This window comes from Aythya ferina, assembly GCF_964211825.1.
Source record: "Aythya ferina genome assembly, chromosome: 1".
NCBI lineage: Eukaryota > Metazoa > Chordata > Aves > Anseriformes > Anatidae > Aythya > Aythya ferina.
Window position 1 is genome coordinate 3,786,867 of NC_140296.1, and position 12,891 is coordinate 3,799,757.

At 55.0% G+C, this 12,891-nt stretch overlaps 1 protein-coding gene across 3 annotated transcripts in view; it reads right to left on the bottom strand.

The window, feature by feature from the left end:
- GAB2 (GRB2 associated binding protein 2) overlaps nt 1-12,480 on the bottom strand; it is a 75,601-nt gene extending 63,121 nt beyond the window's left edge. The window contains exon 1 of one of the 3 annotated variants that reach the window (XR_014690748.1): nt 12,253-12,480. Coding sequence is in view for 2 of the 3 variants with exons in the window: in XM_084512588.1 (XP_084368714.1) it covers nt 12,253-12,324 (72 nt within the window). In the remaining variant the exon portion in view is untranslated. The remainder of the gene's footprint in view (nt 1-12,252) is intronic. The other 2 variants (XM_084512588.1, XM_084512587.1) reach the window with 2 other exon arrangements.
- Between the last annotated feature and the right edge of the window lie 411 nt (nt 12,481-12,891).

Below are 12,891 nucleotides of genomic sequence, written 5' to 3' on the forward strand. Positions count from 1 at the left end.
ACAACCAGAACCTTTGCTCACTTGGTTTCCCCCAAAATACTTAAAACAAGCAAACAGATAAGGAAATCAACAAGCCCACCCCAGCTAGGACAACATTTGACACCCCACGATGACTTCTGAGAAGGATTTTCAGGAGCTGAAAAAATAAAACAGCAAATCATGCTGGAAAGACAGATGATAATTTTTCAAAATACTTTGCTTTCTTGCCTGTGCTTCCCTGAGCCCAGCAGATCAACGTGGAGCCACGAAGAAGCACGTCCAGGAGGGGACAAACAAAGCTGCAGGGACCAACTGGGCACTTTGGATGGGTGCAGAGCCTGTCAAGAGCAAGGTGAGGACCCCAACCCCATCCTTTCACGTGTCGGTCCCATACTTTGTCACGGCTGTGTTTAGGACCCAGTGGAGTTTGGGATGAAACGTGATATCGTTGCAAGCATCCTCTCCCATCCTGCGGGACTCAGATGGCAGGAGAAGTGCACGCTGAAGCAAAATTATTCCCTGATGGATAAAACAGCAGCTGACCAACCCGAAGGGCAAAGGCACGGGGCCAGTGAGCTCTCCTTGCCCACCCACGGGCATCGCAGCAGCCTCCCGTGTGCCACAGAGCCTCCCAGGTCGTAATTTGACTTGCAGCCCCTAACGAGATCAGCCCGGATGATTCAGTTCGCTATTAAATCATCATTTACTGCCCTGCCATCAGCTCCAGGACAGAAAACAACATAAGTGTCCAGAGAAAGAGCCCAAGGAGAATTCAGCCGGCGCTGGCACACGTTTCAAGCTCGGTGGTGTAAACCAGCCTGGAAACCCACGTTTCCTTTATCCAGGTCAGGGATTTTTTGGCCAACACGGCTCGGATATCGAGGAATAACACACGCAGCAGCTTGGGCTTACTTCGCTCAGATTCATCGTGCTGGCTGCAGACAGAGGTTGGAGCCCAGCAGGCAGAGAGCGTTTAACTTCCCAAGGTGGTGTGGGCAGGGAAGGGTCTCTGTGTTATAGGGTGATGGATAAAGCTGGAACAGAACCTCCTGCACCCGTGATATTCTGCTTTTCTCACCTGAATTGCTAAAATTCTCTCTTTTCTTAACAGAATTCCTTCTCACCAGCTGCCTCGGTACGCACACTGTTGTTTTTCCTTCGAGAAAATCTTGGCTGAGCCTCCGTGGGGCTGCGTGCCCTGCTCCCTGCAAAAAGGCATTGGGAAAAAGCAGAGGGAACGATGCACAAAACTGTGGGGCTGGGAAAGGTTGGGGAAAGGAACAGGAGGCTTTGCCCTGCGATTTGTTTGCTCGGCATCTTCTATCTGGATGAAGCAAAAGGTTTCATTTAGGGAGGGTAAGGGAGAGAAGAGGCTGTGTGCGAGAATCAGGTGGTGACAGAGGGCGGATGGCAGTGCTTTGCCCTATGGTTTTAAAGCCCAGGAGCCAGATTTTCTTCTATTTTGTCACTTTTTCCCCTGGGGATCATGTTATGGGGCAAGGAGAGGGGACGTGGGGGGATGCTGCACCCCGTTTCCTTACGCTTATCCTCCTGGGGATCGGAGGGAGAGGGTGGGCGGGCACCCTGAGTAGCTTCACGGAGGGGGTTTAGATTTGGCTTTTAAAGTCATCCTTGAACTCTGCCATCCTAATTCTGATTTATCCAAAGAAACAGCAGGAAAAGCCAGGCTCAACGTGATGAACTTGCATCAGGCCGAGGAGATTTGCCTTCCTCGTGTTTACACAGCCCCGCGTCCATCTGAAAGGCATCACCGCCACCCTCCTCACGCGCTTCCCAAGCTCTCCGACACGCTTAAAAAAATACCACTAAAGAAAAACAAAAGCACAAAAAAAACAACACACCGAAAGCAATCAAAAAAAAGACAAAAAACCCCAAGCACCATCAACAAAACCCACCCCGCAGCACCGCACAGCGAGCAAGGCGCTGCGAGGCCACATGTTTTTGTGCTCACTCGAGCTCAGCCTCCTCCACAACCTCTCCTCGAGCCAAATGTTTCTGCGGAGCGCTGGAAAAACCCAAAAAAAACCTCCCCCAGCACAGCACGGCGGGGGCTGCGCCGGGGGGGCCCTGCCCGGCACTGTCTGGGGGACACGGATGAGGAACAAGTGCCTATTGTCCCTCGACGGGGCTGAAAGGAGGCTCAGTGGGGTAAAAATATAACGCGGAGAGGGTTTGGGCTTCCTCTGCTCTCTGCTTCCACCTTGCAAAGCTCCAGCTCTGGTCCTGCTGCCTGCAGCGGTGCCGAACCCCGATAAGTAGCTCTGAAACCACACCTCGAGTCTTCTAATCCTCTCCCAAACGGGTCCGGACTGTTTTTAATACCGGTGGCACAACTGGGAGGGAGCGGAGAGCCGGGCGGCGTGTTGCGGGGTTGATAAAGGGCCGAGGGTGGTTTCCAGGGCAGGGCTGGAGTCGTTAAAAGCAAGAGTTTGCCAACAATTGCATTTTTATTTTTAATTTTTTAGGACAAAATCACAGCCAGCCCCGCCGGGGCACGCCGGCAGGTGATGCCCATCTGGTTTCTTCACCACCTCCCCTTCCCCACGTGGGATGAAGGCAGCGATTTCTCCCAGGCAACGTTTTCTCGACGTTTTTCTCAATGTTTTGCACGGGTGCAACCTCCAGGAGGAGGCACGGTCTCCACTTCTCCCAGTTTTCCTGCAGAGACCTTGTAAAGACTTCCCAGCTCCTAAAGGTGGCTGCAGGAAAGCTGGGGAGGGACTCTTGGTCAGGGCTGGGGGGCCAGGACGAGGGGCAGCGGCTGGAGCCTGGCAGGGGGGAGGCTTCGGGAAGAAATTGGGAAGAAATTCTGCCTTCTGGGGTCATTTTTCTCTTGAAAAAAAAATTAAATAAGATTGCTCTGACATTGATACTCGTCTGCTGATGACATTCTCCTGGCGCTGGAGGGGAACGTGGTGATTTCGATGCAAAAACGGAGCGAGGTGAAGGCTGCTCTCCGGGACAGATGATGCATAAACCAGCCCTGCTGCTCGGCTGGAGGCGAGGGAAGCCGCGGGGTGTCAGGAAGGAGCTCTGCCTTCCTGGGGAGGCCAATGGTTAAATAATCAGGAGGCAGACACGGCAGTTCTGAGCTTACCAGGACTTGCTGAGCTTTTTTTTTTTTCGGGGTAGTTTTGGCAGCCCGAACTGGCCCCTCTGCTGTACAGCAGCCCCTCTGCTTAATGGAGGGATCCTCAACTAAAGAAAAGAAACTTTGAAGGCTTCTAGTGGGATTTACGTCAGCCAGGAGCTGAATCCTACATCTCCAAAGGGTATTGCTTGATTTATTTCTTCGAGGAGTGAGAAGAGGGGAGAACCCATCCGCTCCTGATGGGTTCCTCAAGCGAGTTGAAAAAAAAAAAAAGAGAGAACTCAAAAGCTCCCTTGCTTCGGCACCCTAGGACATGGCCTTTTATTGCAAAAGGGTAGAAATGCACGGGAAAAATAATAATCAACCTTCTTTGTTTGAGAAAAAGCCCCCGAGCCACCCAGAGGATGTGCTGCTGTGGGGCTGGGGACGGGTGTGGGTGGCACCTCCTGGCACCGAGGGGCCGTTTGCGTTGGCAGCCGCGCCAGAAAGCCCCCGCACAACCTAGGGGAAAACGGGACTAAAACAAAAAAGGGACAGAAAGAAAGAAAAAAAGAAAAAAAAATAATAAAAAAACCCACCCAGCAAATAAACAAAAGCATTCCTAATAAACTGGAAATGTCACACCGCATCAGGGATCACAAGATCGGGCGCGGAAAGGTCCAAGCGGCGAGAACACGCCGTGAAAAACAGATGGGAAAAACAAGCCGGGAAAGGTTGGGAGCGGGTTTCTGAGCTTCTGCTCCCGACATGAGGTTTAGAGACAGGGCTGGCGTGGCTGGGGAGCTGCTGGGTGAAACACCAGCCGTCTACACCGTCCCTATAACCCCCGTGGAAGCCCGAAAGCTCAGGGACGGAGGGCAAAGCTTCATGCTTCAATCCCGAATCAGCCCGTTTGGGAATGTAATTTTTCCAGCTTGCTGAGCCCAGGCTGGCCGCGTGTCGAGTCAGGTTAATAACGCAGCTTTTTATATCTTGGACTTGTTTTTTTTTTTTTTTTTTTTTGTGGATTCCTGCTTGGAACAGGGCTTGCTCCTCGCTGCACAGCTGTGCTTCGAGGCCGGGATTCAGGCTGGGTTGCTGGGAGACTCTGCAGCACGGGGATGGATGGCCAAGGACTCGTAGAAGAGGTTCCTCAGCAAGCAAACGCAACAAGATCCACGCTGGGAAAAGCAGATTCCTGCTGACGAGCCTTAAATGTTAAGGATCGAAAGGAGAATGGAAGACCGAAGGGAAACGGGAAGAGGTGGGGAGGTAAAACTCCTGATGACGAGCTTGGAGGAGCCACCAGATGGGACCAGCTTTTCCTCGGCCCTGTCTGACGCCTCCCAACCTCACGAGATAACCAAAATTTATTTTTTTAATGCAACATCTGAGGGTATGAAGATGGAGCTGAAGTGAGGGCTTGGCTCAGGTGCCCTGCGACGTGGGAGGGGTGGCGAGGGAATGCTTCCCAAAGCTCAGCCCCAACGCTTTTTTTTTTTTTTTTTCCTTCTGAAATTTGACAAATCCAACTGATTTCCTCTACTCCTTTGCATTCCTGCGTGCTCTGGGGCTCCAAGAGATGCCTGGCAGGAAGTAGGAGCGATCTCCAGGGAGAGCTTATTTTGGAGAGCCGGCCAAGCCGAGCCTTCAAACTTCTCGTCCTCGTTACTCCGACGGAGACGGGCCGAGGCGTTCCCACAGAGGGCCAGATCCCTTCTCACCCCGACGGCTTCTCGGTGCCGGCAGGGAGGTGTTTTTAGGGCTGAGGGACAGGGTTGGAAACTTGTGGGTGAGGTCCTGAGACGTGGGCACTTTGGCCCTTGGATATACACTTGCCTTCAAATTTCAGAAAGCAGCTCTTGATTCGGCACAACTCACACCGCACGAGGCCAAGGTGGATGGAGAAAACTACTGTCCACTTCACCCCAAAAATATATTAAAAGAACCCACATGGATATGACAAAAAATGTGCCATGATAGCTCGGCACACCTGTAGTATCAGCGTGGCAGTCGGACATCGCGGAGCCACGCTGCTGACGAATTGCTTTTCCCGACGTTAATTGCACCAGCCATTTTTTTCCCCCTTTTACAACTCCTCTTTTATAACTTAAAAAAACCAAAAACATTTAATAGCTGTCCTGCAGCTCGTTCCTTAAGATTAATACGTCAAAACAGAAACACCGGGGAGTATGCAAGGAAGAAAATCATCCTAAAACCCCCTTTGGCTGAATTTAATCTCTATTAGAAGCCTTAGTCACGATGGAAATGTATTTACAACCACAGACCTCCCCTAAATTACCTTAACAGCCTCTCGCTGATGCTCTGATGGCCAAAACAGCGCCGTAAATTCCCGGCTCGCCCTACCAAATCGCACGGGTGGCTGTGGCACCGCGTTTCAGCCCAAAGCAGGGTGAGATTTCGTCTTGCTACCCACTTGAGATCACCTCCCGGCACAGAGGGGTGCACCGAAATGGGAGTAAATGCCCCGAAATGGGAGGAAATTTCAGATTCGTGCTCACAAACCTGCTGGCAAGACCCTGAGGAGCCTACGGGCTCGGTTTTCCCCCTCCTCTCCCACGTCTGATGGACTTTCCGCTCGTCTGGCAGCGGGGCTGAGTTGTTGAGCAGGATGAGTTCCCTCCTTGCCTTGTCCCAGTGACTTCCAGGCAAGAAAAACCTACAAAACACCTTGAGTAGGAAACCCAAGGAGGAGATGGGATCAAAGGATGCTGGTGGCTGGCTCCCAGCTCCATGAGGGACTTGTTGCAGAGCCTTAAAGACCCAATTAATGCCCAAACGCTTCCATTCCTATGATTTTATTTCCCATTTCCAGGGACAGCAAAGGGCAATCTGGCAGCACAGAGGTGAATCCTCCTTCAGAAACCCGTTGGGTGCCCAACCCAACCCCAATCCTTGCCTGAGCTGGGACGTGCGATGCTGAAATCTGAAATTCTGGGTTTGGTTTTGATGAAGGGAGGGATAATTCAGGAGCTGGGAGCAGCTCTGCTGGATCCATGCGAGATGGGATCTCTCCAAAACGCTGGTGGAGATAAACCCACCACCAGGAGAAGCCCAGCTTCGTCTGGTTGAAAGCTCAGCACGCCAAATTCGCTCCTTTTCGGTGTTTTCTTCCCAAAATCAGCCCCTGCTGTGGCAGATACTCTCATCGCTCACATCTCACCCCCTTTACGAGGTGTGAATTCAGCAAGGTGGCCGTCCCTCGGCGTTTGGGAACCCCGGTCCCGTGCAGCTTTCCCAGGCTCCTCGTCGCTCTCGTTGCCCTTCTCCGAAGGCTCCGGTGTCAGGGGTCCACCCACGCACATTTCTATGGGATCACGGCCCGATTGCTGGCAGGGACGCTCCCCGCGCCGGCCAGCCTCGCTCTGTGCACGGCCTCAAACCTCAGCTCCCCTTTTCCAGGCTCAAACCTCACCCCATAACCTCCAACCTCCTCCCAGGACCACCCCGCCTCACTTGACAGCACCTCCACCTCCTTGCTGCAGCCAGAAAACCCCAAGCCAGGCGCTCCCCGTGCTCCCCGCATCCCTTCTACTTCTTTTTTTTCTTAATTTTCTTTATTTTATTTCTCCCCCACGGCTTTTTTTTTTTTTTTTGCCAGCAGCAATCACAGCCGCTCCCTGTCTGCCGCTGCTCTATGGCCGTGCTGGAGGTAGGGATGGGCTCCTGCCACCCCAGCCCCGCGCCCTGACCCCAAAACAATGAGCCCTTCTATTTCCCCCCTCGCCCCGTGGAAACTCCGCTCTGCCTCGATGGGGGCAGGAAAGGCAGAAGGCGAGCCTCAAGCCCTCGATTCTTCTTCTATCAAAGCAAAAGCCTTTTTATTTTTTATTTTTTATTTTTTAATTTTATTTCCCGGGAGCTTCCTATCTGGAGGGGTTTTTTTTTGGGAGCGACACAGAGAGCTGCACAAGACCCGGAATCAAAGGAGCTGTGTGCGGGGTGGATGGCACGCAGCGGGGTGGCTATTTTTTGCCATAATTACGCTGGAATTGGGTGTTTGTTAGGTCTGCCCCTACCCGTGCTGGATGGCTCGCAAGCCCACGGGCCGTACGGAAGGGGGATTTGGGTGTGAGGCGCCCTAAATAGGGGTGCTGGGCCAGGCTTGGCAAGGGAGAGGCAGGTGTGGGGCAGCAGCTGGAGTTCAGCAGCCCGGATCTGCGGGTTTCGGAGAGCACAAATCTTCTCCTCCGCTGTTATTTCCAGCTCGCCATATGGACGCGGGAGCTGGAAAGCCACCAAGGAGATGTCTGAATCGCCTTCCAAAGCAAACGCCTCTGGAAAAGACTGGGTTGAAGTGGAATGAGCCGCACACCGAGTGCCGGGATGCTGTCAGGAGGGCATCCCAGAGTCACCCGGGAGGCACGGTGGAAATATTTCAGGTGCCCCAAAAAGGTGCCGGGAAGCAGAGGAAATAAAGGAAAACCAAAAGGCCGAGCAGAAGGGATTTGTGTGAGTGGTTCAGGGGAAAAACAGAGGCTGAGCACGCAGGATTTGAACCCTCGGAGGCCAGGAGAAGGAGAGGCCAGAGCCTTTTTTTTTTTTTCTTGCAACGTTTCAGTCGCTGCCTGGCCGGCCGTGATGGGTGACAGAGGCACGGCCGCACAAACCAGGCTGACCTTGGGGAATTCCTCCTCGGACGTTCGAAGTGGAATTCCTCCTTGACCTTCGGGTGCCGGCGTGGCTGCCTCGAGGCGTGCTCATGCCCTGGCTGCTCCTCCAGCTCTCGGGCCCCTCCCTGCCACCCACACCTTTTCCATTTTTGCTTGCTAATTGGGAATAAGAGAAGGGCCGCAGCACGGTGCTGTTCGGGGACTCATAGCAGAGGTGCAGGATGCTCCAGGAGATTTTTTTTAGGGGATGCTCGGCAGCTTTGGGAGCCTCCCTGGATGCTCACCCTGCAGTAAATCCAAGTCTCTCATCCTCACTTCTCCCTCTTCTCCACACAGAGACGCACAAAAGCCGCAGAGGCACTGCGACAGGGCAGCAGGATCTCAGGAAGATGCCCTAAAGCCCAGTTCCCAGCTGCGGGATGACCCCAAACACGAGTGCAGCCAAACCACTGCCTCGCTCCCTGCCTCAGTTTCCCCACCCCAAGCGGACCCCTCGGGGCAGATGCGGCCTCGCTGAACGCCCAACGCCACGCGCAGCGAGCCCAAGCCCCGGTTTCCTCAGCTGCTGCTGTCATCCAGAGAAATAATGAGCGCTCTGCCTTTGAGTCACTGCCATAAATGATGTGCTCCGGTCTGGTAAACACTATTACATCACCTCTCGCATCTGACACTCTCCAAAAGAAAAAGGAAACACACACACACAAAAAAAAAAAAAAAAAAAAAGGGTTCCAATAGGTTTCAGTATCGCTTCTGCTCTGTTCCAAGACGAAACGAAGCCAGCTTCCTGCTGCGCTCTCCTCAAGTGCTGTTTGTTTCTGCGCTCCCGTCCTGTTTGCTGCCACCATCGGTCTTCAGACTTCGCCAGGAGCATCGGGCGGCTCGGAAAGTCGTGACGTAGTCACGACAGACAGCTGGGGATTCGGTGCCAGGAGGCAAATGCAGCGCTTCCACTCCCTGCACGCCACCGGAGCGCCTTGCCTCCGCCGGGTAACCCCCCCCACTGGCTTTTTCTCCATCCAGCACTTGAAAAATCTCCAAAAACGGGTGTTGTGGGAATCCAGGACCCTCAGAGTGCAGAATTTCCCCCCAAAACCCTCAGACCTGAATCTCCAGCGCTGCTTTGTGCTGGTTGCCCTGTGCCCCAATCTGCCCTGCGAGTAGCTGCAAGCGCTCAGGATGCAGCGAGGTGGTGCCGCGGGAGCTGGGAATAAAAAAAAAAAAAAAAAAAAAAAAAAAAGGCAACCCTCTGACCTGCAAAAGCCCTCCTGCGGCACAGCGAGGCTCTGCCCTCCTCTGAATCACAGGGACGGGGCTAAAAGTACGCCCGCTGCTCCTTTTGAATCACAGGGCTGAAGACGGGGTGGTTTGACAGCTGGAACAAGGCACCACGCCGCCCAGCTCAGGGCTGTCGAAACTTCTGCTCGGTGCTGGGTCAGAGGGCTTCAAAACCTCTCCCCTCGCAGCTTTTCTCAGTGCTCCTCTCCCTCGCTGCAGCTCCAGCCCAGCACTCGTTGGCCAAGCGTTCGGGCAGCCCGGGGTGTCCCCGCATCGCTGGTCCCATTTCGGCCCCCATCCCACGTCCTCACCCAGCGAGGATGCCCTAAAGGAGGGACATCGAGGATCCTTCAGGGGCCAGAAGAAGCCTTTCTGCAGGGCTTTACCCGAGGAAAAGGGCAGCAGGATCTCAGATCCTTTAACCTCTCAGATCCCTTTAACCTCTCAAACCCTCTGACCTGGAGCAAGCTGCTCCTGCCTGATGGAAGACGGCCGCTGCCGCACGCAGCCAAACCTTCCTCCCAGTTAAACCAGTTGAGGGGAAGCACTAAAGGATTGTAAAACCAGTGCAGGACCAGAAGGGTTTGGTTTGGGCACAATTGCAGCCGCACATCTCAGCCAGACAGAAAATCCGACGACTTGGGGGTACCCAAACACCCAGGGGAAGCGCAGTGATGCGATGACAGGAGGCCACGAGCCCCTCCACGACCACAGAAGTTATTTTTTACGTTGTTTTTCTACCAGAGAGCCCCTCCCTGACCCCAAATTGGTCTCAGACAGACAGACAGACGGACACAACCAGCAGGAGAGCACCAGGAGGTGGTGGGTGAGCACAGGGCGGCACAACACGCGCTGGTCTTGCCTCACGGGTCCCACAACCGAAGCCAAGGGGGTTGTTTAGGGACCTGATTTTTCATTATTTTTTCTGCATCCCGAGCAGAAGTTGGCATTTTGGTGTCCCCACTGCTTTTGACCTTCAAACATCTGCTTGGCTTTCCCTACCAGCACCAGGCTGACATCTGTGGGGTTCATCCGAGCCTAACCAACTGTGGTCCCAAGACCATAGGTCCCAAGACCGGGTTTGTAGCAAGGCAGAAAAGAGGCAGGAATGATCTGAGGCTGGAAGAGCTCGTGCTTGGCTTGGGGGAACCCAAGGGGAGAGAAAATCCCGAGCCTGCAGCATCACACACAGCACGGGCAGCCCGAGCAGGCCCTGCAGTGGGTGCGGGGGAGCTGCCCTGTGTGGACGTGAGGAAGAAAAGCCAGCACCTTCCCCTCTTGCCAAAGATCTCCTTGAGAAGTAAAAGCAAAACAAAGCCGGGCTTGCAAAAGCACAGCGCTTCCAAGGGCAGTTTCAGCCCCACGCCCATGCGCGGACACGCACAGCTTGTCAAAAAAAAAAAAAAAAATAAAATAAAAATAAATCCATCATCTTCCCCGTGTCAACGCAGCCGGAGCAGGAACTTCAAACCCAATTAGCAGCATCCTGCAGCTCGAGATTCCTCCTTTGAGGTCCCCGAGCGGAATATAAACCAAAGGCACGAGGCGAGAGGCGAAGCCTTCCTGGTGAAGCCCTATAAAAACCAGCACAACGCCGCGGCAGCCTTTTGAGGGTGGAAACCCAAAGGCGCCCACGTGGTTTTGGGGCAGATCACAGAATCGGTGAGGTTGGGAGAGACCTCCACGATCACCCAGTCTAACCTCTGACCTAACACCAACCAGTCCTCCACTGAACCACGTCACTGAGTTCAACATCTCAATGTCCTTTGAAGCCCTCCAGGGATGGTGACTCCACCACCTCCCTGGGCAGCCCATCCCGATGCCTCACAACCCTTTCGGTGAAGAATTTCTTCCTAATATCCAACCTAAACCTCATCTGGTGCAATTTTAGCCCATTCCCCTTCATCCTGTCTCTAGGAGGAGCAGAGATCCCCCTGAGGTCCATCTGCCGAGCTTCCTGCCCTGCGCGTGCTGCGTGGGCCGGCCGGGCGCATCGCGGCCACGTTTCCTCCATCCATCCAGGGAGGGAGGGAGGGGAATTAAGGATGTTTTGACAACACAGGTGGCTCACGAGGCTCTCGGGGCTGCAGCCGGATGAAAAGCAGCCTTATGCCCGTGGCTAATTATGCCCGTGGCTAATTAGCCCTCACCGGCGGCGTGGATTCGGCTCCCGTAGGAATGCCGGAGCACGAGGTGGGTGATGCCCCGACGGGAGCACCCTTTTACGGGGCAGGTGCCGGGGAGCTAATGATGTTTGATGATTTAAGGCCGCCAGTGACTCAGGAAGAGCAATTAAGCTGATTTCTGCGGGAGGAAGGCGCTTTGCTCCATTAAGCTAAAAGCATCCTCCGCGGCTCAGCCCGTCCGCCGCCCGGCGAGCCCACGGCAGGGTTTGGATGTTTTCCCCTATAAAAACCAGACGCTTTCACCTTTGTCTCGGGATATTTTGGGGCCGGAGCCCCTCCCAGATCTGCAGCCTCACCCCGACCCTGTCCTGCCTCCAAGGGGACAGGGCACGCAGCTGTAGGGCTGGAGGCATCTGAAGGGGACGGCACCCCTCATGCCTATAGGGCCACCCCCATTTTGTGTTATCGTAACCCCAAACCACAGCCACCCCTCTGACCCTACCCCAGTCCATGAAACAGGTTTAGGGACGCCCACCGATCCCCAAAAAAAAACATCAGAAAGGATGATTAGGATGGAGATCCATAATGAAGGGGGAGCATCCAGCTGGACGACCCCATTGGGACGCGATGTGCCGAGTCATGGGGTGGCAGCATTTTGGGGCCAGGCTCCTGGCGAGCCCGTGGGGAGGAGGAAAGGCTTTCCTCAGACAGCGGGGACGGCGCCGGGGCTGGCGTTTGGACCCTTTTTCTTTTACAACTTCCTCACAGGCGTTTGATCCCGCTCAGGACCCCGAGGGGTGACGGTGGGGCTGCTTGGACGTTGCCCCATTAATAGGATCGGCGGGTGGGGAGGGGGAAGCAGACATTATAGGGTGTGGGGAGGGATCCCCAGACGCTTTACCTTTCCCCCCAGGACCGAAAGCACCCCAAAAAAAAAACCTTTAGGGGTTTTAAAAGGGTTGCTGACACCCCTGGATGCCCCCACAGCGGGGCTGAGCCGAGTCCCCCCAGCAGCAGGTGCACCCGGGCATGGAAAGGGGAAGGGGGGGGCTGTCCCAAAAGAGCCTCCCCTATCCCAAAGGGGCTGTCCTGAAGGGTCTCCCCCCATCCCAAAAAGGTCCCCCCCCCGACCCCAAAAGCCACTCACGTATCGCCTCAACTTCTTCTCCGGCGGCGACTTGCGGAGCCAGCCGGCGCACACCACCTCGCCCCCGCTCATCGCCACCCAGCCGGCCGCTGCCTCCCCGGCCCCGAGCAGGAGGAGGATGAAGGACGAGGAGGAGGAGGAGGACGAGGAGGAGGAGGAGGAGGGATGGAGATGAAGAGGGAGGGACTGGGGAAGGGGGGGCACACACACAACGAGCGCCTCCCCCCCCCCCCTTCTCTCTGTCTCTCTCCCTCCCTCAGCTTCCAGCCGCGGCTGCGGGCGGGGAAGCAGGAAACCGCCTCCCGGCCCGGCTCTCCCCGCCTCCCGGCCGGCTTTAAAGACACAAAACCACCCCTCCCTGAGGCAAAAGGGTGCCCTAAATCCCCCTCGGCAGCTCCCCGACCCCACAAGGCTTGCCCGATCCCACAGGGTTTGCCCCGACCCCACAGGAGTTGCCTCAGCCCGGCCCTGCCCTCACAGATCACAGAGCCCGGGGTGGAAACTTTCCGGGCCCCGCACCCCCCCCCCCCCCCCCAATTTTGCACCTCAGATTTTTCACTAAACCCTCCTAATTTGAAGGTTTGGAAGCAGAAAGCCCCCCTGAGGAGGTTTTCACAAGGGTTTTGCAGGTTTTGAAGC